The following is a 27,993-nucleotide window of genomic DNA, read 5'->3' on the forward strand; positions in this document are numbered from 1 at the left end:
ATCAGCGATGGCCAGCTTGGCGTGGATTCATGGAACCGCCGTCTCGACCACTGCCGCCACCCAAAAATTATATACGGAAGACTTAATCATCGTCTAAAATTAGCACCATTACCATTTCCGTATTTCAGGAAGATATTCGCGTGCGCCGTCAGCTGAGCGCGGAGTGTGTTAGGAATTTGGAAGGTCGGCACTTTGTTTAGATTTTCCCCCATCGCAACGGTTTCCCAGGGTTTGGATGATTAATGTTTGTTTACACCCGCCTCCGGTGATCGGTTTTGAACTGACACTGTCAAGGTTCAAAAGTAGGCTGTGGGAGGGAATTCCTCGCGGAGTGAAAATTCTGCTGCGAATCAGAATGAAGCGTGCACCGTAAAAATTAATACAGTCTTGAATCATATTTCGGACACTTTGTAATAAAATATATAAAAACTTAATGTCCTGATGATATACACCAGGGATGGCCAAACGGTAGTCCGCGGTCTACCGGTCGCCCGCGTAGTTATTCCTAGGCACCCGCCAGCTGGTCTAGGATAGTGTCACATCCAAACGCAATGGATTAAATCTCCTTCCACCTTTTGCCTAGATCATTTTCTATTTCTCGAAATAACACGTTCTTCAAATTTACTTTTCAATAAATTCATTGTATCGTGCGCTGTGTGGCAAGTGGCACCATCTTGTTGAAACCACAAATCATTGATGTTAAGATTTTCCAATTCTGGTCAAAAATAGTCTACCAATATGTCGCAATAGACGAAGAAATACGGCCCGGCTTTAAAACCACACCAAACAGTATTTTTGCGGATGCAATGGTATTTCACTGATGTTGGTTTGTCCACATGATTACTATGGCGACCGCTCGGTGCGTTGCAGTTTGTTTATGGTGTCCTTAGTGCATAGCAAAAATAAATTTTCTCTGTGTGCTGTGCCTTTAATCCTCCAGTACTCGCGTGCAAAATCATAACACGTATACTTGCGCACGGTGTCACAGACCGAAAATTGAACTCCTCTGTAATGTTGCCATTGTGTATTTTTCAGGCTTTATTGGCATTCATTTCAAGAAGAGGGTATGATTGAATGAAAAACCTCCAAAAAATATTTTTTCTTCGTATTTATTATGTTTTAATAGTCATCTAATTCAGCCTCCTCAAAATAGAGTAATTTTTGATACTCCAACACAAGTAACGAATGTCGAATTTTTCACTGTTATTTATTAAAAGTAAGCAATTGAATATAATCCATGGAAGTATAAAGAGCTATAAAATAACATAAAAACGTATCAATCGATTGTGGTTTCATTGGAATAAGAATCAGAACATAGCATAACTGAATGCTCGAAATAAACATATTTTTTTTGCTTATGCAGTTGTTGCGTGTGCTTCGGATCTTTTATCGAAGAGAAGAATGTATAACAAACTTCTAGATAATTACCAGAGGATATAGTTCTGGAATATAAAGTGTGCATATTTCTGATATTCTTTGTCTCTGTTTTCTTAGTATACTAAGAATTAATGCCTTTTTTAGACGAGGCATAAAAAGATGATATAAAAGGATTTCTAGGAACTTGCTTTTCTTTCTCTTGTTTTCTTGTCGATATTGTCCAATATTTAAAAAAATATCCCCGAAACTGTAACTGTAACTGTTAAAAATTACCATAAGCTACCGATCAGTTTATAGTTTACTGTTTACAATTTTTCCACAAGTGAAATTCTTTCACAAGTGTGTATATGTATGACCATTATATTTAGCGAATAACTATACGAAAGACAAACATATATATATTTTGCTTTTGGACGTATGAATCTAACGACGAATAGTTAATATATAGATCCATTCAATCCAGTTAAAAAACAGACTGAAATCAAATAAGAATAGTCCTGTAATGATCTTATGCATTATATTCAATAAATATTCCACGCCACTAACATTATTTTGACGTAGGACTACGTCTTTCATTTCCATATCGGGGTGTAAAATCAATGTTTCGAAAACGAAAGCGTTACGCCGGAGACCGAGATTTTGAACGTTAATAGCTCCCAAAGAACTGAACGAAATGGTATGATAAACACTTCATTCGAAAGACAAAATGTCTACGCGTTATATACTTGTTTCTTTTTGATCCAGAAACTTGTTTCAATAGCCTTAAAATTGCATTCAAAACAGGCTATTTAAATCACCAATCGGTATATAAGCGAGCGCCGCTCGGAAATCCACACAGTTATAATTGAACAGCGATTGAGGTACCATCGCAGGAATGAATGGATGTTTCCCTAACATGGTTTTGAGCATGGAGCCTGGGGAAATTGCAAAATAGATGCAAGCAGCTGATACTTTCGTACTCGTTTGCGCTTTTGCAAATCGGAATGTTCCTCTAACACAGACTTCAAAACCATGGAGCCTGGGGAAATCGGCATTGCAAAATAGAGGCAAGCTGCTGGTGCTTTTGTACTCGTTTGCGCTTTTGCAAATTTGAATGTTTCACTAACACAGACTTCAAAACCATGGAGCCAAGAGAAATCGGCATTTCAAAATAGATACAAGCAGCGGGTACTTTTGTTGTGCACCCGTGGCCGAGTGGTTAGCGTCATAGCTAACATGCCGGGTGTTCGGGTTCGATTCCCGTTCTGGTCGGGGGAATTTTTCGTCAAAGAAATTTCCTCCGACTTGCACTGTGATCACGCGTATTCTAGAGCTTGCTACTCAGAATGCATTCAAGGCGTGTTATTTGGCATAGAAATCTTAACTAAGTACTAATAAAAATGACGCAAGTAATACTACGTTGAGACGGCGAAGTTCCTCTGAGAACGTTAGTGCCATTGAAGAAGAAGAAGAAGCGGGTACTTTTGTACTTGTTTGCAAATCGGAATGTTTCCCTAAAGGCGCGTCCACATTATGCCGAATGATGCCAATCGGCCTGTACCAGGCGGCATATTCGGTTCGTTATGTAATGTGGACGCCCCATCGGGTGCACGAAGCCGAAGTCCCATCGGATGCACGAAGCCGTCACGAAAACACGAAGCACAATGTCGTCAACGCTAATTTACTTCGTTTTGTTTTGGTTCGACTTTCTCGAACCGTACCCACTTGTTTCGGGTTGGGTTCGGTTTGATTCGAGTCGGTTTTCGGCACGTCAGCAAGCCCGGGTGGTACGTCCACATTTAGTCGGCTTTACCGGGCGGCCAAGGCCGATTGAGGTAATGTGGACGCGTCTTAACACAGACTTCAAAACCATGGAGCCTTTTGTACTCGCTTGCGTTTTTGTAAACCGGAATGTGTTTTCCCAACACAGATTACGAAACCAATAATTTGGGAAAATCGGCATTCCAGATCTAGGCAGTACTTTTTATACCCCCATGCATTTTTACACTCCGGAATGCGTTTTGCTAACACGGTCTACAAAAGCGGGTACAAATGCAACGCTTTGGCTCGGTTATTCAAGCCTACATGCCCCTTCATGTCGCCAGCTCACTGAACTTCTACGCATACCGTTTGATGATTAGGCAAAATGTTGATAACTATTTGCTGCGATAACCACTACCATAATGCATGAATTGACCTGAATTGGGATTTGTTTGCAATTGAATTTGAGAATTGTTTCATTCATTCACTAGTTTAATCAATAATTTGAGCAACAGCTTTGCGCAGCGGCGATATCGTACCCAATGAGGAACATTCGAAGTGCGATTATTGCTAATTGAAAAAACACAAATGATTACTAAGCCAACGGCAGTCCTACGTCAACCTTGCGGTTATATCATAGGTATAACCTATCCATAGTTTTATTAATTTCATTCAACAATATTCTAGAATATGAAAAAAGGCACTTGTCCAAAAAAGTTACTCCTATACTCGCGTCGGTGTGTCAGACCGAAAGCGTTAAAAAAGTGGTACACGCCCCCTTTTTACCAACACATGCGATACGCTAAACGATGACGAACGACGAATAACGAAGCTAGAGAGAATCGCAAAGTCGTAGTGTTGATATTTTCTGAGAAATGAACGAATTATTGATTTCTCGGTCTGACAAACCAATGCGCGAGTATAGGAGTGTTAACACTCGTGTACTCACAGACTGTGCGCGTCTCTGTAATATTGCTATTGTGTATTTTTTGGCGTATTTGGTATTTATTCAAAGAAGAAGATATTATTGAATGAAAAACTCCAGAAAATATATTTTCTTTAATTTCATCTGTTTTAATAGTCATTTAATGCAGCCACCTCATTCATTCTTTTTGTCCAAAATCACGTCTAAATTCTCAATAAGATTCAAGTCGGGACTTTGGGGTTTGATCCGAGCCGATCGGAAGAATGCAGCTGTTTTCTTCGCAGTATGCTTCGAGCCATTATCTTGCTGGAAGGTGTAGTTATTCTCCAGCTCCATTTTCAGTCGGTTGTAAATGCCGGATCTGGAGGCTATCCTATCGTCGCTCTTCCGCCACATTCAGAGTCGCCTTTTCTTGTTAAACAGCTTTAACAGCTTGTCGAATACTACATTTACATTTGCTTCTCGAGAAGGAACTTTTCAAGGACTTCACACCTTTAACGTAACCTTAAAACTTCGATGAGACATTCGTGTGTTTGATGATGCTTATACAAAGTTTTTTTTTTTGATTCCAGATTGCATACTATCATTTTTCAAAAATTTTGAGCTGCCGCCACGATGTTTGACCAAATCCTTTGATCTCAAGATAACGTTCATCGTATCGTTGCTGAGCCGATTTCAAAACTTATTTTTGTTCTGATTATATTCATAAAAAAAATCGCTCGACAGTTGCCGAGGAGTGAGGCATAGTGTGAACGTTACAAACAAGACATCGCAGCGCTGAAAATGCGAGCCAATTCTCCATCAATTCTTTCTGGTCATCCAATTTTTGTCCACCGGCCCTTCACATTCTCGTTTTTTGAAATGTGATTTCCTTACGAAGTAATTTTATCTTTAGGGTACGTAATTAATTCTCCACATCTTGTACATTCCCATTGTACAATCCTGGAAACGCTTCTAACACAACGTTAATGCTTGTCAAATTGGAAAAGTTTCTGGGATTTAATATTGCCGCAGACTTGAGCTTCAAATCATCAAAAATCGTATTTTTTTCATTTGTTCGATCAGCTCCACGAAAAAACTGCGACAAACATCTTTTGAAATGATCTGCCTTTCGCTGTCCATTGTTCTGATAATTTCTTCTGCTGCTAACCCAACCTAAAATTCTTGTCGCTTTTCAAATGATCTTCTTATTTGATAGCATTGGACATTAAAACAACGTAAGATTCCTCGCAGACATGAGTGAGGATGATCAAATAAAAAATTTTCAGCTCTTCATGTAACATCGTGAATTCAGGTTTTTCAGCTCAATCTGTTGATCTGAGGTAAAACATACGTCGCACCGTCCGACGCGAATCCTTTCAGACGATCCTTGTAAGGATGTTCGTCCTTATGAAACTGATCAATCATTGCATTGCATTGTAAATGCTTTTAAGATCAGCAGCACCAAGCGATACTGCGGCGAAAAAGTTGTCATGTACCCTAATGTTGCTTTGTTCAAATGTAAGTAATTTCACAAATGAAAAACTTTGGATGGGTTATACCTATGATATAACCGCAAGATCGACGTAGGACTGTCGTTGGCTTAGTAATTATTTGTGTTTTTTTCAATTAGCGATATTGGCACTTCGAATGTTCCTCATTGGGTACGATATCGCCACTGCGCAAAGCTATTGATTAAACTAGTGAATGAATGTAACAATTTACGAATTCAATTGCAAACAAATCCCAATTTAGGTCAATTCATTTAATATGGCAGTGGTTATCGCAGCAAATAGTTATCAACATTTTGCCTAATCATCAAACGGTATGCGTAGAAGTTCAGTGAGCTGGCGACATGAAGGGGCATGTAGGCTTGAATAACCGAGCCAAAGCGTTGCATTTGTTCCCGCTTTTGTAGACCATGTTAGCAAAACGCATTCCGGAGTGTAAAAATGCATGGGGGTATAAAAAGTACTGCCGAGATCTGGAATGCCGATCTTCTCAACTTATTGGTTTCGGAAACATTCCGATTTGCAAAAACGCAAACGAGTACAAAAGTACCCGCTGCTTGTATCTATTTTGCAATGCCAGTTTCCCCTGGGTCTATGGTTCTAAAGTCTGTGTTAGGGAAACATTTCTGCAAACGCAAACGAGTACAAAAGTATCAGCTTGCATCTATTTTGCAATGCCGATTCCCCCATTCTCCATGGTTTTGAAGTCTGTGTTAGGTAAACATTCCGATTTGTAAAAGCGCGAACGAGTACGAAAGGACCCGCTGCTTGTATCTATTTAGCAATGCCGATTTCCTCTGGCTTGCTGGCTGGTTTTGAAGTATGTGTTGGGGAACCATCCATTCATTCCTGCGATGGTACCTCAATCGCTGTTCAATTATAACTGAGTGGATATCCGAGCGGCGCTCGCTTATATACCGATTGGTGATTTCAATAGCCTGTTTTGAAAGCAATTTTAAGGCTATTGAAACAAGTTTTTGGACCAAAAAGTAACAAGTATATAACGCGTAGACATTTTATCTTTCGAATGAAGTGTTTATCATACCATTTCGTTCAGTTGTTTAGGAGCTATTTACGCTCAAAATCTCGGTCTCCGGCGTAACGCTTTCGTTTTCGAAACTTTGATTTTACACCCCGGTATAGAAATGAAAGACGTAGTCCTACGTCAATCTGTACCATTCCAGATAAATCTGTACGTGTGGCAACACTGTATACGAAAGCAGTCCGATAAGTACTTAGCCTACAAAAAAAAAACAAAAAAATTGGAAAAGTGGTGATTTTTTTCTCAACATAGTCTCCTTTCAGCTCGATACACTTGACCCAACGATGCTGCAACTTCTTTAATTCATCTGAAAAAACGTTTTCTCGAGGTCTGCAAAGTAGGTCTCTGTGGCGGCGATGACCTCCTCATTCGACTCAAATTTCTGCCCGGCGAGATACTTTTTCAAGTTTGGAAACAAAAAATAGTCACACGGGGCCAAATCTGGAGAATACGATGGATGAGGCAGCAGTTCGTAGCGCAATTCGACCAATTTGACCATGGCGATGTTGGAATTTTCATTTATTCCATTTTTTTTCAAAATCCGCGAACAGAATGTACTACACAATAAGTTATCTCTCTTGCGATACTGACACCATCGGGCGATGAGGCTAAGTACTTATCGGACCGCCCTCGTACCGTTTTGTCTCATATTCCGAACAGTCTTAAATTCCGAACACTTTATTTTCAAATGTAAATTTACGAAACTTTTATGTTATAAATAATTGAATAGTAAAACACAGACAGGTATGGACTTCATTTTGACATCATTCACGGGTATCGATACAGTATATAAATAATAATATTAAGCATTTGCAAAAAACAGGAAGTGGGTTATATCTATGGTATAACCGCAAGGGTGACGTAGGACTATCGTTGATTTAGAGATCATTTGTTTGAAGTTGAATCTAAATCCATCCTGAATGAATGAATAAATAAATATTTGGGTGACTTCAAAAACGAGAGTGTTACTTTGAAGACTCAAGGTTTTATGCATCCAATATTGGATACAAAAAACCTTGTTCTGAAGAATAATCTTCAGAAGCTTTCCTGTTAACTGCACTTGATTGACAAATCACAAAACCAAATGTATGTGGTCGCAGTATTATATGGATAGAAAACATTAAAATAAACTCGCTTGAATGTAATTTTCAATTCCAAGGGGAACTGGCAGATTATTTTTCAGCAACGATCATTTCTTTCCAGGTTTCCTCTCGATAACCAGCAAACGAAAAGAGTTGCGCGCGTGTATGTGTGTGTGGCGGCTGCTTCTATGTCTTCCCGAGGAACCGTATTTCGATGCTGATACTCTCTTGGTCACCTTCTCTTCTCCTTCTGATCGATCGGCTTTTCTGCGCTCCCTCACAGTTAAAACAAACTGATTGCATTTCAGGTCAGGTCAAGCCAGGTAATGAATACCTCGATCCCTCGCCGTTCAGCTCGTTCAGTAACGATGTTGTCTTGTCGATGTCCTCAGGCGTCGTGCACAAATTACGTAACGCAAAAATCCGGATTTTGAACCTCCCCCCCCCCTTTCGTAACGCAATTGCCTATCTCTAATAAACAGAAAGTAACGCAACATCTAACCCCTTCCCCCTTATCGCATTACGTAATTTGTGCACGACGCCTCACGAAAAATGAATGGGTTTCACCATCAGAATATCATTTCAGTATGCTTTTCGTGCGTGATTGAATCGAGAGAAGGTGTGGTTTACGATGGCAATTTGGAAGGCAAACTAGAGGAGAATGAACTCTCTGAGTATGAAAATTTCGGCGACTGAGCAATAATCGATTGAAAATTATATAATTTTGGCGATACGAAACATTTTCCGTTTTTCATGTTATGCATCCATTATTGGATACGAAAATATCCTACTGATGGGAAAGAATAATCTTCAGAAGCTTTCCAGCTAATTACACTTGATTGAAAAATTACGAAATCAAATGTATTTGGTCGCTGTGTTCGCCATATAATTAGAAAACATTAAAATAAACTCTTTCGCATGGATGTATTCTTCAATTCCCAGGGAACTGGCAGATTATTTTTCAGCAACGATTAGATCTTTCCGGAATTTTCTCGATGCTGTATGGCATCCAAACGAAAATTTTCGTTTCAGTTTGGCCTGCAAAAAACTTTTCTGAACTCTAATCCATCAAATTTGGAGCCCTGAAAAGGGCCGTTGATTATATGCTAAGCTAATATAGCACCCTCTCCTTGGATTCGATGGGCCAGCTGAATGTCCTTGGGCATGATGTGACGCGTTTTGCGTGGATAGCACACAAATTGGTATCTTCGAATAAGCCTCCTGCAGCGTCATAGCCGCGGAACTATGGAAGCGCAAGTCGGTTTTGAAGTCCTGAGCAATTCCACGATCCAAAAGCTGCAATGGTAGCTTGCGGATCAGCAATTCGGTCGACTTCCGATAGCGATGAATTTCACGCAAAGTTCCCGGTCGATAGCGATGTGGCTTCTTCACCTATCCTGCGGCTGGTGCGCTTATCCGAGCTGCTTTCGTGTGCCTTACCACTGAAAGACTAACTAGCTATCTGCTTGTTCCCAAACAAACGAGTCGTCACGGTGCGAGAGTAGAGTAAGAAATGAACGAAAGCAAAGGAAGCGTCATTTTATAACCTGTTTTCGAAGCTATCATTAAGCTATTGAAACAATTTTCCGACTCAATAAATAGCAATCATATAACTCTTGGACATTTTATCTTTTGTATGAAATGATTATCACTGTTCCGTTGATCCGAAGCAGAATGAATCACGCTTAAAGAAGGAATGGATTTTTTCTTGGAATTTAGTCAGCAGAAATAATGCCCTTTCCCAACAATTAAAAACGACAAACGGTAAACAGTTTCATCAAAGTGATTTCTTCGATATGGGGATATATTCACTACATCATGTCATATATTGCATATTTTTCATTATGAAATCCATATCCATGGCACCTATCGGTATCGAATTATCATCGACACCACTATTTTCGCTAAATGCTCCTTTCAGTTCGGCCTGTAAAAAACTTTTCTGAACTCTAATCCATCAAATTTGGAGCCCTGAAAAGGGCTGTTGATTATATGCTAAGCTAATATAGCACGCTCTCCTCGGATACGATGGGCCAGCTGGATGTCCTTGGGCATGATGTGACGCGTTTTGCATGGATAGCACACAAATTGGTATCTTCGAATAAGCCTCCTGCAGCGTCATAACCGCGGAACTTTGGAAGCGCAAGTTGGTTTTGAAGTCCTGAGCAATTCCACGAACCAAATGCTGCAAAGGTAGCTTGCGGATCAGCAATTCGGTCGACTTCTGATAGCGACGAATTTCATGCGAAGTTCCCGGTCGATAGCGATGTGGCTTCTTCACGCTTCCTGCGGTTGGTGCGCTTATCCGAGCTGCTTTCGTGGTGCCTTACCACCGAAGGACTAACGAGCTGTCTGCTTAGTCCCGATGAAACGAGTCCTCACGGTGCGAGAGTAGAGTAAGAAATGAACGAAAGCAAGGGAAGTGTCATTTTATAAAACATAAAAGAATCGAATGTAAACCCCACCCTCTTTATTATATAAGCTTACTGTATACTCACGAATAATAAGGGTGGGATTTAGATTCTATACTTTTATGGTTTATAAAATGACGCTTCCTCTGCTTTCGTTCATTTCTTACTCTACTCTCGCACCGTGAGGACTCGATCTCGTTAGTCTTTCGCAGACAGCTCGTTAGTCATTCGGTGGTAAGGCACACGAAGTCAGCTCGGATAAGCGCACCAGTAGCAGGATAGGTGGAGAAGCCACATCGCTATCGACCGGGAACTTCGCATGAAATTCGTCGCTATCAGATATCGACCGAATTGCTAATCCGCAAGCTACCTTTGCAGCATTTGGTTCGTGGAATTGCTCAGGACTTCAAAACCGACTTGCGATTCCAAAGTTCCGCGGCTATGACGCTGCAGGAGGCTTATTCGAAGATACCAATTTGTGTGATATCCACGCAAAACGCGTCACATCATGCCCAAGGACATTCAGCTGGCCCATTGTATCCGAGGAGAGCGTGTTATATTAACTTAGCATATAATCAACGGCCCTTTTCAGGGCTCCAAATTTGATGGATTAGAGTACAGAAAAGTTTTTTACAGGCAGAACTAAAAGGAGCATTTAGCGAAAATCGTGGTTTCGATAATAATTCGTTACCGATAGGTGCCATGGATATGGATTTCTTAATGAAGAATATGAAATACATGACATGATGTAGTGAATATATCCGAAGAAATCACTTTGGTGAAACTGCATTATAAAATTATTTGTGTACGAATGCCGCAATCGATAGTCGACTCTAATTTGCGCTGGGTAATTTCCTCGGAGGACTCGATTCCTCCTTTGAGCATAAATAATCTCTTTCTGGCAAAACGATGTGGTATGAATCACATTATTTGAATGATAGAATGAAGAAGTTTTCTGCCAATTTCCTTCAACCTCCAAACGTATCTTTCTCCCGTTTGTCGTTTTCGCGTTCGCTAATCCTTTCTCACAACACCCATTTCTCGTTTGAGAAATTGTTGAGTAAACATTGTTTGCCAGTGCGCGTAGAGCGGGAATTCCTAAAGATTCATTGCACCTCTAATAAATTGCCGAAAGACGTGGTCTTACGTTGATCGCACTTGATTGAAAAAATCCAAAACGAAATGTATTTGGTCGCAGCATTATATGAGTAGAAAGCAAATAATCGCTCGAAAATGACTTGATTTTCGCGATGTGAAACATTTTCCGTTTTTCATGTTATGCATCCAATATTGGATACGAAAATTTCCACTGATGGGGAAAAAAATTTATAATATATTCTGACGCTTTCCTGTTAATTGCGATTGATTGAAAAATAACAAAACCAAATGTATTTGGTTGCAGTGTTATATGGATAGAAAACATTAAAATAAACTCTTTCGCATGAATGTATTTTTCAATTCCCAGGGGAACTGGCAGATTATTTTTCAGCAACGATGATAGCAACGAGAATTCCACGCGTGTATGTGTGTGTGTGTGTGTGTGTGTGTGTGTGTGTGTGTGGCGGCTGCTCCGATGTTTCAAGCGGAACCGTGGCATCACTCTCCTCCTGATGGATTCCCTTTTGGTCTTAGGTGCACAAACAGGCTCTTGGTGACACCGTTCATCAGCGTTTTCATGATAAACGAAATTAGCTTCACAACAACAGCGACAACATGCTCCAATCGCTGTTCAATCATAACTGAGTGGGTTTACGAGCGGCGCTCGCTTATATACCGATTGGTGATTTCAATAGCCTGTTTTGAAAGCAATTTTAAGACTATTGAAACAAGTTTTTGGATGAAAAAGTAACAAGTATATGACGCGTAGACATTTTATCTTTCAAATGAAGTGTTTATCATACCATTTCGTTCAGTTGTTTAAGAGCTATTAACACTCAAAATCTCGGTCTCCAGCGTAACGCTTTCGTTCTCGAAACTTTGGTTTTACACCCCGGTATAGAAATGAAAGACGTAGTCCTACGTCAAAAGTGTCAGTCAAAACCAATGATAAAATGTTTGCGTGAGCAAATTTTGTAAAAAACAAGCATCGTTAATTTTGCAGTTTTGTAGTTCTTTTTAACTATTTTGTTTGTTGCTTCCATGTTAAGTGCTAAAAATGGCAAGAATCTATAAAAAATGGATGAAATACAATGATATTTATCCAGAAATCTTCATTAAAATTAGTCTTCGGAATATGAATCAAGTTTCTACGCATGATTCAAATTACGAACACTTCATTTTTATATGTGAATTTATTGAACTTGAATATAAAAAATAATTTAATATTCAAAACCCTGACATTGTTTGGGTTATAGACTTTATTTAAACATCATTTACAGGTATCGATACCGATATAGCGCTCTTGGTCCCGAAACCATGTTAACTATAAGAAACAAATACAATCAATATTTACAAAAGCAAAATCCATTTTTTTTGCGAGCATAACATTTTTCCAAAAAAGACTAGCTAATTGACTTTAGTTTGATATATCGATCATATCAATCAGTCCAGTACTTTAAAAGTTAGGATTTGAAAAAAATGGGTGGGTTATATCTAAGATATAACCGCATTGTTGACGTGGGACTACCTTAGCTTAGAAATCATATGTTTGTATTGATAAAATTTTTGATTGAATGAAACAATTTCCGAATTGAATTTAATATATTTGCTTTGTGAGTAAACAGATTGTATGATGCCATGTAAGGTCAATTCATGCATTGTGATAGATTATGTTCTTCATTAAAAGTAAATTTAGGACTGTCATCCTTTTCAAAATGCATTTTGCTGTTCGAAATTTGACATAAAAGAGTTCGGAATATGAGTCAGGGACAAAAATTGTGTTCGGAATTTGAGACAAAAGTGATTAAACATATTTTTAGTTTTTAACCATAGTAGGTATTTGTAAATCAATTTTATTGTAGTTAAATGAAATAGAAGGCTGTATTGTATCCAAAAATCAAATTAATTTCGCGAAAGAGTACCATTTTAAGTAATGTGACACTGTTTAATGGCCATCAAAGCTTAAGTGTTCGACTATGAAACAAAACGGTATGATATGAAATGTTTGTTTGCAATGATATTTCTGAATTGCTTCGCAACGATATAGCGGTGTGATATTTTTCTTCTTAATATTTTTCTTCCAATGAAACTGGTGTACTGGAATATGATATTTTACTAGACTCGTCTGTGACTAGAGACGAGACGAATTTATGTCTCGTTTTATAGAATAGGACCCTATATTTACACCATCACATTCACTAGGTTGACAGTGAAAATTATGACGAAATTGAATGGTGACATCTGGTTCAGCTGATGTAAGGAGAAAATTTAAGATTTTTTTTTTTTGAATAACACAAAAGGAAACACTTATATGGAACAAGTAAATGAGTGGCAAAAAGGGTTCCAAATTTTCAAAGATTGATTCAGCCAAGATTGATTATTTGGTACCGATTTGATAATTGAATCTTACGCCGTTTAGAAAATCGATCCGTCAAGATCGATCTTTTCCCAAAGATCGCCCAATCCTTAACAGTGCAGCGTAAAAACTAATAAACGATTGCCAACCACGGTTTCCGTAGTTGTTTGAGCACCCGATAATGGGTTGTAATGAAACGCGGGAAGAGTTTTTAATTAATTGGCCCTAAACCCGCAATCAGTAGCAATCACCGTAATCGCGTTCGTGCAGATCGAATCTGGAGGTATGCAAACTGGCGCAAATGGATTATGCTGGAAGAAGCAACACGGTTCGTATGCATGCATGAATTAATTGGCGCGTGATTAGCTCATCAACGAGTTTTGAATATTCGAGACTTGGTTTGACACACACTCGCCAATATGAATCAATAGGAACACGCTAACTAAATGCAAATCACTGAAAGGTAGGGATTAGAAAAAGTAACAATGTAAGAGAAGACGTTCCCCATCTTCTTTTTTCCTTGACTATTTCAGTGCAATTCCTTGAATGCAGCACCCAACGGCGTGAATGTATAATGGATTCAATTGTTTTGATTGAGTGCACATTGCGTGCACTTCGAAAATGCGATTTTCATTTAATACATGGTTACCTCTCGACGATGATTGCCGTTCTCTTTTAGACATCCACCACACCCACCCCCGCACACAACGCATACGAAGAACGATCAGCGATAATGTCCGCAGCGGAAAAATCATAAATGAATTCTCGCGTAACTTTTGAAAAGGTCCAATGTAACATTTTCGTCAACTCGAGAAAAACGAAGTTGAAGACCCGAACATTGATCTGCGAATTGTATTGAAAGGTATCGATCTCTATCGCTACTTTCACCACTAGCAGTCAAGAATAACTCTGTAAAACCAATCGTAGCTGTTGTTCACTGATTTGAGCTTAAATTTGAAGCGTAGGAACGAAAAATGTTACATTGGACGTTTTGACTGCCGCGTTTGCACACTGGACATATTACGTTGCACGATGCGAATCTGAAACTAACTACTAAACAGCAATTCAAATATCAGCATTTCGTTTTAAAAACGTATTATTGTTGTTATCACTCGTTGAATTGCACTGAAATCGCTAACAACGCCTGTAAGAAACAAAAACCCAAAACGACCGAAGTACGACTTTGTGTTGTTTTGACTGCTTTGTTACTTCGGACGTTCCGAGCGTCGGAGGAAAGTGGCGTCCGAAGTAACAGCCGAGTGCTTAAAATACGAATCTACACATTGGATATTTTTTGTATCGGCGATAAAAAGATGAAGAAGATAGATACATGAACGATTGTTTTTGTAATACATTCAATGATTGAAAACTAAGAGCGTGTATCCATTAAATCGATTTGTTTACTTTTGTTACATAGGACCTTTTCAAAAATTAAGCGAGAATTCCTCGATTTCATCATCATCATGTATGTATGGCAACCCTTTCTCTCGCGCACACCGCCGGCAGCAGGTCTGCAAACATCCACCATAACAAAGACATCAATATCACCCTATTTGTCGGTTTTGACAGGTGAAAATGAAGATATCGCACGGCTCTAGCCATCGGACGCCGTTTGCGTTTATTTTGACATAATAGAATGCGAATGTCGTCTCGTGATGAGTGCGGAATCAAGCCGCTGCTGTTCCGTTGCTGCTTGTCTGCATCTGATTTATGCGATCTTAATTGTGGATTCGGAGCCGAGATTTTCGATAATAGCAGCTTATACATTGTTGCAACAGCGTTTGTTCGGTGTGAATTTATTCCGCATGTAATTACTTGTTTTGGTTTCGGCTTCTCTGGCATACTTGAAACCGGCAGCGGCTCGTTAGCAGATCGCAAATCAATCAGCATAACTCGTTCGTAATTAAGATTGATACTAATCGCTAACCATAATGGCGATTCGAAAAGGAGATGATATGTACAAAAAAGATTTTTTTTTGAATAATGATTATAAAACAAAGTTCTTGTTCCTTTTTGCCCTAGAAATCATAAGCATATTTGGAATGATGTTTTATTAATTCTTAATATTTTCGGAAAATATAAACACCGCACTCGAAAAAAAATGTAACAGACAACAATGATCACCAAAAAATCATTTTAAGCCGGATATTTTAGAAATTCGCTGGAAATAAATAAACACATATTAGCTATGTTTTGTACAATTTTATTCCACTTTCTCTCCTAGTTATTTGGGAATTTTGTTTCCACCGACATATGTTCCCTAATAGCCATCAAAACCAAAGTGCCTTACATTACGTGATGTTTGTTCAAATTTTTTACTTACACAGCAAATATGTCCCTTCCTTCCATGTTTGGTTTATAGAGACTTTGAAATTTTGAAGTTCTTTCGTCTCTAGCCTGAGAAGGGCCCTTGTGGAGAAAAAAAAACTATTCCATTACTCCTCCTTCACTCGTCTTAAGAAATACAATCCAATCCCGCTCGACGCTCGCCGGCAACGATATTGCTCCGATGACAACCAAACGAGAAGTGCCAATATATTGAATTCAATTGAATTCTAAAGTTGTTAAATTCAATGAATTATTCAATCAATACAAACAAATCATTACTAATGATGAAAAAATTGTTTGTTGACGGAATTTGAAAGAAACAGATTTCACTCTGTATAATATGTGATTTCCAAAACTATGTTATTTTTTGTGTTGGAATAAATTAAATTTGAAATCATGAGTTTTTGGGTGAAAAACATCAATAAAATTGGGTAGGATTAAGATATTGACATGTTCTGCATCGCAAAATATTGGTATTAATAAGAACTAAAAGTCGTACGAAGAGAGTTTTGATGTAGAATTTGAAATATAAAAATGAAAGCAAAAAAACCCGTTTTTGCACATTCACGAACGCTCGTCTCGTTTGTTTTGGTATTCCAGAAGACGAGGACGACTAAAACAGATGAGTAGATCGTCTGACTCGACCGTTCGGACGCGGCGGCTGATGAATCAGCCGGGTCATCGTCTAGATTGTTTTCATGTGTTGGTTCACCTTATTGATTGGAAGCATTGGTACCCATTAGCATTACATCAACTAAATTAGAATTACATAAGCAATGTACGTCTTCAACTGCAACCATCAAATTTAATTCAGAAATTGGAAAAATGATTGCAGATGATTGTTTCGAATATATCAACACAGCACTATCGTTTGCATTGAAAAATGGACAAATTATACCAATTTTTCATGTGTTCACCTTAACACCTGGTGATAAGATTGCTTGGTCATCGTCAGTTACACTAACCCAAGAGTTTTCAGACAAAATTTAATAGCGCTATAATTTGAACTGCGGACTCTTTACGTCACTCACTAAGTAGGTAAGCTCCAACGTGAAGTACATCTCCCAAACCAAGTTCCGTGGCTAACCATGTCAAACCAGCTCTTCTTTTGTTCGGGACATGCGGTGAACGGAAAGATTTACAGCACCAAGTGCCTGCAGGAAATTGCTACCTTTATCCAAATGTATCATCGGGGTGAGGATTTGGCCGGACACGGTCTCCGCCCATTACGCGAAGAAGTCGTTGGAGAAGATGAACCACTTGAAGAGTGCGGTTGTTCCGAAGTCCGCCAACCCTCCGAACGACCCAGCTGCGTCTAATCGAGAAATTCTGGGCAAATCTGGAGCGGAGAGTCTACTCCAACAATTTTGTGGAAAACATGCCAACAATTATGTTTTCGACAGCAACAACGAATGTTCTGGCCAACTGAAGGAAGACCACCCTACAGGGCGTCGAAATGCTTTTCTATCTTTCTAACATGGCCAATAAAATAATGTTTTATGGGAAATTTGTCCCATTGAATTTTTTTTTGTAGTTTTTTATAGCCATCCGAAAATTGTCCATTTTGTATTGCAACGTTTAAATGATTTTTCAAAGATACCAGGTCGGATAAAATGAATTTCACGGGAAATTCCTTAAATACGATGCACGCAAAATTACATCCGAATAGCTACCGTGAGAGAAATTTCTGTTTTATTTATTATTTTCAACATTTGACAGTTTTATGCATAACAGCCCTGTTCATTTTAACCGCATTCCCCCTATATATGATTGGCAGCAGGGCCCGAAATCTTTGAAAATGAAACATGAAAATCGACTCTCCTCTCTGTAGCTTCGCTTCGACTAGGACTACTTCAGTATTCGCCGTCAACATGATGTGAATTATGTTGACTAGAAAATGAATTGGCGAGCCTTGAGAGCGAGGATGACTGATGAACTATTCTGTTCAATGGTCATTCCCATTGACGTGACTAATGAATACATATCTGGGAAAGTTAGGGTACATTAACTGAAAAGTTTTATTTTGAAATTCAAGTTGATGTATTCAATAAGTTTTGGTGGTCTTCAAATAGGCCTTGAAAATGATTTTAATTTTAATTTTTCTCTTTTTTCATGTCTGAAATAGCTTCTGGCATCCGGAATACGTTTTAAAAGCCGCTGAGCTACGAGGGTCGTTGAAAAAATAAGTTTCAGTGCCTCAGAAATCGCGAAAAAATAAAGTTAGGACAAAAAAATAGGTGATTTTCGTAATCTACGTTTTATTTTCTATTTTTCTACATAATCGCCGTTACGTTCGAGGCATTTTTCATAGCGTGGCACGAGTTTTTCTATTCCGAGCGCGAAGTGCGTAGCATCCAACTTGTTGAAGTACTATGTAACTGTGTTACGAATTTCTTCAGTGTCATCGAATCGTTGACCGCCGAACGCCTGTTTCATCACCGTACTATTGTGAAGTTTTGGACCGATTAAGAACCGCGATTAAGAACAAAAGGCTAGGTTTATTGACGAAAGAAGTGTTCCTCATCCACGATAATGCGCGGCCCCATTCTGCTCGCGTAACTCAAAAGCAATTGAAAAAATTCAAATGGACTGTATTCGGGTATCCTCCTTACTCCCCAGACCTCGCCCCTAGTGACTATCACTTACTTCCGGTTTCTGAGGCACTGAAACTGAAAATTGTCGGTAGTGATTCTAGCTGTGTTAAAAAAAAGGAATTTTTGAGGTGTCATAAAGGGTGTTTCACATCAAATTGCATCACGGACAAAACGCTGTAGAAGTTTAATTTTTAGGAATTATATCTTCAGCTTTCGCTTATAATCAGATAAGAGTGTATAGATCACGTTGGCCATGCTTCACTGTCAATTTTTCGTAAATTTGGAAAAATGTCGTCGAACGAAAAAGAGCGTCGTGAATTAATCCTGTGCACTCATTTCGAGAATCCGGAGTTGTCACATCGGGACATCGGTAAGATGCTGGGAATCGTCCAATCCACGGTCAGCAGAGTACTAAAACGATACTTCGAGAACCTAACCATCGACCGGAAGGTGAAGAACGGCAAAAATGGATGCTCCGTCAGTGAAAAAGATCACAAGTGCGTAGCTAAGCAGTTTAGACGTGATCCGAGATGTTCGGTCCGGGATGTCGCCAATAAGCTGAATTTGTCAAGTTCATTCGTCCAGCGGATCAAGCAGCGGGAGGGCCTGCGTACGTACAAGGTTCAGAAAGCTCCTAACCGCGACGAAAGGCAAAACATGGTGGGGAAGACGCGAGCCCGGAAGCTGTACACCGAAATGCTGACGAAGCCGCATTGCCTGGTAATGGACGACGAAACCTACGTCGAAGCGGACTTTCGTCAGCTGCCGGGCCTGTTGTTCTTCTCCGCAGAGGACAAATTCAGCGTTCCGGAGGAGATTCGCAAGCAGAAACTATCCAAGTTTGCCAAAAAGTACATGGTGTGGCAAGCGATCTGCTCTTGCGGAACGCGGAGCGCCCCCTTCGTGATGACCGGCACGGTAAAGGGGCAGGTTTACCTTAAGGAGTGCCTACAGAAGCGCTTACTACCACTATTGAAGCAGCACGAGGGCCCGACCATCTTCGTGCCACTATTCAAAGGACGTGTTGGAGTGGTACGAAGCCAACGGGGTCACCTTCGTGCCAAAGGAAATGAACCCGCCCAACGCGCCGGAGCTTCGCCCAATAGAGAAATATTGGGCGGTTATGAAGCAGGCCCTCCGGAAGAACCCAAAAGTTGTCAAATCGGAGGCGGACTTCAAGAGAAAATGGATTTCTGTTCAAAAAAAACTACAACCTGACGTTGTACAGAACCTTATGGACGGGGTAAAGAGGAAGGTGCGAGCATACGGGCTTGGGCTCGAAGTATGAATAAAAAGAAAATGCCAAAAGTTGTTTAATAGTTTTTATTTTACTGTCTAAAATTTTCAAAAGGATCGGTCTACTGGGCGAATTTCTACAGCGTTTTTCCGTGATGCAATTTGATGTGACACACCCTTTATAAGAAGGAGGAGATAATCAAATTGTTTTCAAAACAGAATGTTCATCTTTCCCTTCGGTGGAGTGGCCGTCTTATCCGACTTGAATAGTATTTATTTACATCAATATTTCTGGGGTGAAAATGCGAAAATTTACCGCTGAGTCGATAAAATGGAAGGAAAGTGATGGTAAAACACTGACGTAACGAAAATTACCCAAAAAATGATTTGTATTATAATAAGAACCTTATTTTCTGCATACGAAAATTTACATTGAACTGTTCTTTGCAGATCACTTTTATATTTTTATTCTCAACTAGCTGACCCGACGAACTTCGTCCCGTCAAAAATAGATTTTTTGATTTGAATACTTTCAAACATCCACGTTTTCTTACTAAGTGAACGTAAGTGAGTCTAATCACTGAACTCTTCATTGATTGATTACCCTTTAACCCTTTACAATTTCCTTTTGCTATAAATTGTCTAGTACTTCTACAAAAATTCGTCCTCATAATTTAAAATTATTTTCAGACACAATTCTCGTTCCAGATTCTTCAAGCATTTGCAAATAACATGTTTCTCCGTTGCATGGAATACATGTTTGATACAGAAAATATTACAAAATAAAGACAGCTCAAATCGGACCATTCCTTCCGCAGGTTTAGGGCACACCAACACATTTGGCCTTCCATTTTTGTTTATATAGATAGAAGATATAGGAATGCGTTATTCCGTCTGAAAATCCTTTTCCACTTTCGAACAAAAATCAATTTCGTTAGCGCCAATATCAAATGGACTAACAACGGTTAGCTAATTGTAGAACATATGGGAATTCAATTTTCCGATTTTTCTCTCCGCTATCGATCTATGGGAAGAGACGAATACAACGAAATATAGATGACTCAAATTGAACCATTCCTTCCTCGGGTTTTGCGCTTACCAACACATTTGGCCTTCCATTTTTATTCATAGATATAAGATATAGAAATGCGTTATTTTACCTGAAAATCCATTTTCACTTACGAACAAAGAACAATTTCGATAGCGCAAATATCGAATGGACTAACAACGCTTATTACGATGTAATTTTCGAACATGTGGGAATTCAATTTTCCGAATTTTCCGACCTTCCTTCAGGATTTTCCGATTTTTCTCTCCACTATATTGATCTACGGGAAGAAACAAATACAACAAAATACAGGAGGCTAAAATCGGACCATCCCTTCTTCGGGTTTTCCGCTTACCAACAGATTTTGCCTTACATTTTTATTTATATAGATTGTGACAGAAGAGCAGCTATAGGTGCACACAGTAAGTGTTTTGATATACTATATTGCAAGTTTGTACATCATTCAAATTGAAAATAAAAATTTAATTTATCAATCATACATAAGTGTCCATCTCACCCACCCTGTCCGTTATTCCCGACGTTTCCCTACAGAACTTATTCCTTTTTGTTATGATTTAAGGATTTTGGCCCTGAGAAAAAAAAGTCTTGATTGATCAATTTTAGAAATGTTTATTTTATGTTTGTTGTTTTTTTCTTAATAAACACGTGTATTCACATTCGACCTCTCTGTTCATACCGAGAAAAGTCGAAGGGTTTGATCCTAGGGGCACGGACGTAAGTTGACGTAGGACTGTGATTGTTCGGAACAATTGTTTTGACGTAGGACTACGTCTTACATTAAGGGTGCCAAATCAGAAAACAGGTCACGTTTTTATGAAATAAAGTTAACGTTAATAACTATTTTTGCTGCAAACGGATTTTAACGATTTGCATACCAATCGAATCGGAAATTTTCTAAAATTTGTTTGATATGCTATACATTACAATCCCATAGTCTGTATATGGTTTAAATTGACGGGAATTGGAAGCATTCCCATTTTCCCATACATTTGTTCTGTCCATTTGTGTACTTTCCCCAACAGAGCTGTCAATAACGGGCAACTTATGTAGCCGAGATAATAGAAACAACGAAGGGGGAAAGCGAAAAGAGAATATCTGCGAAGTAAACTTCACCCTTGCATTGTAAATAAATTGTCGCTTGCCATTCGTATTTGCTCTCGTGTGCATCGGCTCTGTTCTGATGCAACAAGCTCCTAGCTTTGTTGACGGTTTTGAACGAGATCGAGGAACGTTCATAAACGGTCATTCTCACGATGTTTCATCTTTATCGCTGCAACTGTGTGCATTTGTTAGACGCGTGTGCGATGCTTTTCGAATGGCGATACACACGAAAGATGTCTCTCGTTGAATACTCAGTGCAATGCGTGCATTGATATAAAGAAACAAATTGCGACACATGACCAATTAGTTTATTATTCTCGCAAAAAAAGAATCGTTGTTTCTCGGGAAGATTCAACAAAACCACCCAAGCTATTAAACCTTTTTAAGGCTCCGGAACTTTTTACTATAGAGTTATTTATGAAATTTCCGAAATGATGAACCAACAAATTAAAAAAAAAAAGATTGCGTAGACCTACGTCCTAAGCGGTCGTGTCTCGGACACAACCCCTCAATTTTTTTAAATGTCGAACGGGTTGTACGAACAAAAAACAAAGCTTAGCTTCTGGTAACTGGAAATAATTAATGAATATCAGTTTGAAACATAACAGGATGGAATTGGATCGGATAACAAAAAAATATGTCGTCATTGATTACATTGAAATACTAGGAAAAAAGGTGTTTTCATCACATAGAATTCATATTTAATACGAAATGGTCGATTTTCCTAAGAAACTTAATTTCAGAAACGTACTATGGCCATATAGAAGATCATTTTTCTCAATTTTTTTCAATTTTTTATGTCGTAACAACATTCCTCGGAGTGAAATGTATATTGTGTCCAACTTTGAGCTCAATCGGTTTCGTATTTTTCGAGTTTTTGACGCGTACACAAACGAACACAACATTTTTATATATATAGAGATAGCTATTGTATTGTGCGTACTTTCCATTGTCTTATTTTCTTATTACTAGTCTTATTCTGAGTAATCGGGAATAGCACCTTTTTCGGTGAAATTATGTTCGTCCCATACACTGACACTGTGGGCCATGACAATATCACCTTGGTATCGCTGAAATAATGATTTTCTATGGAATTGCAGCCATTTTACTAACCAACTCCATCATCTAAATCACCCTTATTCCTACACATTGACTGGATGACTCATTTGTTTGATAGAAAGAATTATTGCACAACTGTGAAAACAAAACTGTTTGTTGACATTGTTGACATTCACGGGAGCCAAGCTGAAAGAAAGAATGCAGAATACATTGTTTACCTTTACATTCGCTCGCAAAACATACCTTTTTTGTTCGTTGAATAGTTCACTTGTTTATCGTAAGAACGACTCTGCGTAATATGCATTTGAAATCTCCTGATTTTTCGTTACATTTTTCGTAGAGTGATCCCTCTATATAGAAATCAAGAACGTAAAAAAATGACAGAAGTCTTTCTATACTTCGAAATAAAATACAAGGTGACAGTGACTGGAGCCGAGTACAATAGGGCCCTATTTTTGGTAATTCATATATCAAATGGCAAAAATCATAGGAGTTGCTACGTTGGGATTGTGCTGGAAATATAGGTGGTGAAAATGGAGTGTTTGTTGTTGCGTTTCCATAACTTCTTTTCACATCCTGAGTTCTCTGAGTTCAGATTGGAGATTGGAGACTTAAAACAAAACCTACGCACTTGGGGTACAGAAAAGGGTTCAACCTGCAATCAGATTGAGAAGAGAGTTAAAGTGCATCCGGCAAGTGTGGAACGAATAGTTAGAATTTGAAAATCGGGGTGAATCGGTGGATTAAAGGTTGACAAGATTTGAAAACAAACAGGTTTGCTAAAATAAGGCCTCGAAAGTTGCACAACCCAATTTTGTGTTATCTTTAATATTATAATTTGAATCGTTGTAGTACTGCGATTTCCATTTAGGGAGACAAAATAATCCTTATGACCTGGTAGAGATTCCAAGTATAAAAATTCATTTCTGACCTCGAAAAGCCCACAGTTAACTATTTAACATCCACAAATATGAAGAAAAAAAAGTGGAAACTGATGCGCCATATTTTAGATGATAAGTGCATAAAGGGTGTGTCACATCAAATTGCATCACGGAAAAAAACGCTGTAGAAATTCGCCCAGTAGACCGATCCTTTTGAAAATTTTAGACAGTAAAATAAAAACTATTAAACAACTTTTGGCATTTTCTTTTTATTCTTACTTCGAGCCCAAGCCCGTATGCTTGCACCTTCCTCTTTACCCCGTCCATAAGGTTCTGTACAACGTCAGGTTGTAGTTTTTTATTAACAGAAATCCATTTTCTCTTGAAGTCCGCCTCCGATTTGACAACTTTTGGGTTCTTCCGGAGGGCCTGCTTCATAATCGGTCAATATTTCTATTGGGCGAAGCTCCGGCGCGTTGGGCGGGTTCATTTCCTTTGGCACGAAGGTGACCCCGTTGGCTTCGTACCACTCCGACACGTCCTTTGAATAGTGGCACGAAGCGAGATCCGGCCAGAAGATGGTCGGGCCCTCGTGCTGCTTCAATAGTGGTAGTAAGCGCTTCTGTAGGCACTCCTTAAGGTAAACCTGCCCGTTTACCGTGCCGGTCATCACGAAGAGGGCGCTCCGCTTTCCGCAAGAGCAGATCGCTTGCCACACCATGTACTTTTTGGCAAACTTGGATAGTTTCTGCTTGCAAATCTCCTCCGGAACGCTGAATTTGTCCTCTGCGGAGAAGAACAACAGCCCGGCAGCTGACGAAAGTCCGCTTTGACGAAGGTTTCGTCGTCCATTACCAGGCAATGCGGCTTCGTCAGCATTTCGGTGTACAGCTTCCGGGCTCGCGTCTTCCCCACCATGTTTTGCCTTTCGTCGCGGTTAGAAGCCTTCTGAACCTTGTATGTACGCAGGCCCTCCCGCTGCTTGGTCCACTGGACGAATGAACTTGACAAATTCAGCTTATTGGCGACATCCCGGTTCGAACTTCTCGGATCACGTCTAGACTGCTTAACTGCGCGCTTGTGATCTTTTTCACTGACGGAGCATCCATTTTTGCCGTTCTTCACCTTCCGGTCGATGGTTAGGTTCTCGAAGTATCGTTTTAGTTCCTGCTGACCGTGGATTGGACGATTCCCAGCATCTTACCGATGTCCCGATGTGACAACTCCGGATTCTCGAAATGAGTGCGCAAGATTAATTCACGACGCTCTTTTTCGTTCGACGACATTTTTCCAAATTTACGAAAAATTGACAGTGAAGCATGGCCAACGTGATCTATACACTCTTATCTGATTATAAGCGAAAGCTGAAGATATAATTCCTAAACATTAAATTTCTACAGCGTTTTTTCCGTGATGCAATTTGATTTGACACACCCTTTAACAAATGTATAAATAGATAAATTCAGAATAACATGTGCATAGGTGCATGAGTGCATTTATGTTAAGTTGAAAGGGTGATTTTTAAGCGTTTCGCACAAATATTGCAAAATACGGTAAGAAACTTTTATTTGAACCGATAAATCGGGGCCTACTATTTACTTTTTGAAGATATTTATCCTTATATTCAGGAACCTGATCGAATCAGAATTTTACGAACAGAGCGCGATCTTGCAACTTGCAATCCGATTGACGATTGACCAGCAAGATTTGATCGGAAATCAACCGTATTCCGCGATCCGTTCGACTTAGAATGTTGTATCAAATCAAGGAGGTGGCATTTACGCTGCTCGATAGGATTTAAGTCGGACGAATTGCCATATGCAAAATTTGAGTTCATTCGATTCGTGAAAAATTTAAAATCCGGTTGATTTCCATAATAAGGATGAATTTCATACAAATGAAACTTCTCCAGACATTTCGGTTGGTATCCCACCTGAGTGAGCATAATAAGCGCGACCAGTTGACTACTCAAATCCACCCTATTGAAACGGCTAATTCCCTTTAACCAATTCTTCCGCAAACAAGCAAAAACGTAACGACCAACACTTGGATTGAACGATCATTATCGGCTGTCGGCATTGTTGGTGCGGTGTGTCGTTATCCGCACTTCGGAGGGTGTGATTAGGGAGTTCCTATGAGTTCAACCAACTCTATGCTGCATTTTTATGAGTTTGTTTATTTTTTTTTGCACCCGTTTTATGCGAACCAAGAGAACAATTCGAAGTGCGCGCGTGCGATCGTAATGCATTTCGAGTGTTGTTTCAACACCTTCAACTGGAAACAACTAAAACAAACACAACACGAATTGTGGCTTCCGTACAAAACCATTAACAAAGTGCGTCAATTTATCGCTTGGCTTAGCGGTTAGCGCTAGGCTTTCTAATTGAGTTATTTGGTTTTTCGCTTTTTTTCCAATTGCTTGCTTATCAGCAAGCAAGTCGTCTGCTAATGTTACCGTAAGGAATATATTTTGTTGATATTTAGGCTAACTGTTTTGACGCGAGTTGAAACGCCAACCATAATATACACACCACAACAAAAATCTCAAGAATGTTTCCCAAATATTTTATTTATCAGACTCATCTACTGATTATTCTTGCAGAATAAAATTTCACCTTGAATTAAACCTTGAATTAAATCAGATTTAGGGTTATTATGAGTCAAAAATTTACAATAGTTAAAATAAATTCGATCGAAAAAATCTTTTTCAAATACTAAAAAAATAAGAGATAAGAATGGGCAAGGCACTTCCAACATTCGGATTTCCTAAACACTGCGTAGACACGTAACGGATTAAACCGCACAACCGAGTTCGGCGGTAATTCAATATAGGTGACATAAGGTGACAATAGCGTCACGTGTCACCGCAAAACAGCTCAGCACAAGCTTGTAGTGCATTGATATTCGCTTCTACTATGTTTCTAGATGCGCCAATTTTTATCGCTCCAACTCTTGCAACAAATATGGTAAGCCTACACTTGAACTGGTTTAAACACGGGCTCCGAAAGCATCACTAACCTGCCACAGCGGACGTCCCGGCATCCTGTTGCTGCTGTTGTAATTGTTTAGAAAAATAGTGAGGCCGTTACGTTAGACGATTGCCACAAGGAAAACCACTTCCCGTTTGGCACCCCAAATACGGTGAATGCACTTGATGAAACTTTAACTGGAATCACACGGTTTCGTTCCAGCGATCACTGCCCACTGCTCAGCTCAGTAGCGATCTTAAATCACTTGCAATCACGATCGAGCCAACACTAAACACCTTCGTTTTCTCGGATTAAAATTACGGGTTTTATTCCAGATGTACACTCCTGCGGATGTTTCGGTTCAAACTCACGGTTGAAACACGCGCACGAGGTTGATTTTACGGCCACAACAGCAAACGGAGGACGACGATGACAACGCGCAACACGATCTGGCGAGGACGAAGGATGAGAACGGAATACCTGTATCACCGGAGGGCTATCTATGTTATATATATAGAAAACGCAATGAGCTATGAATGAGTTTTTCATTCACTCCCGCACCCGCCGAGAGGATTCACACCGATGTGTGTGGAAATCGAGCGTTCGCGCTTTTTGCGAGCGTGGAAATGGATGGCCATAGACCGAGAGTGGATCGAACAATTGTTGATTTTCCCTTCGCCAATCTGGTGCGCGTTCGTTTTATTTTTATTTTTCCTAAACGTCATTTACCTTTTTTTTTCTCTGCACCATCTGTTGGGTTGCTGGAAGTCTCGAGCAGAAGCGAATGCATAGCTCCTATTGTGATTGTCCCCGAGAGGGAAAAGGATATCCAACAATCGATGCTAGAGCTAAATCCTGTCCACCGTTCAACTAAAAAGATGTCAACTGAAAAAAATCCTACAATTTATTTATTTATTCATTTCGTCAAACAAATGTAGACTACACACTTATACACTAATGTTACAATGTTTTCTTAGGCTAAATATTGTTTTTGCGGTACATGTTTCTTTTTAGCTGTTTTTTATTCATTGTTGTGTCAATTATTTCGCAGTGCTGATTGTATATACGCATCATGCGATTGATAGGGGCGTTATTTGCATAATTTGTTCTGGATGTTTTGGTTAGAAACAAATTTCGTGTTCTTAGTTGACGCCCAGGTACATAGAAATTTAGTTTTTCTAGTAATTCAGCTGACTGTACTCGTTGCGAAATTAGGTCAGTAACAAAAGAAAGCA

General features: G+C 39.3%; 1 protein-coding gene and 1 pseudogene across 1 annotated transcript in view; one reads left to right on the forward strand and one right to left on the reverse strand.

Annotated features, from left to right (window-relative positions):
- The window catches only part of LOC129765902 (muscle-specific protein 20-like), a 174,167-nt gene extending 146,915 nt beyond the window's left edge, over nucleotides 1-27,252 (reverse strand). The window contains exon 1 of the mRNA XM_055766348.1: nucleotides 26,808-27,252. Coding sequence (XP_055622323.1) covers nucleotides 26,808-26,831 — 24 coding nt within the window. The 5' untranslated portion in view covers nucleotides 26,832-27,252. The remainder of the gene's footprint in view (nucleotides 1-26,807) is intronic.
- LOC129763830 (U4 spliceosomal RNA) lies at nucleotides 3,631-3,707 on the forward strand (annotated as a pseudogene).
- Nucleotides 27,253-27,993: the final 741 nt, after the last annotated feature.

Source organism: Toxorhynchites rutilus, chromosome 1 (genome assembly GCF_029784135.1).
Source record: "Toxorhynchites rutilus septentrionalis strain SRP chromosome 1, ASM2978413v1, whole genome shotgun sequence".
NCBI lineage: Eukaryota > Metazoa > Arthropoda > Insecta > Diptera > Culicidae > Toxorhynchites > Toxorhynchites rutilus.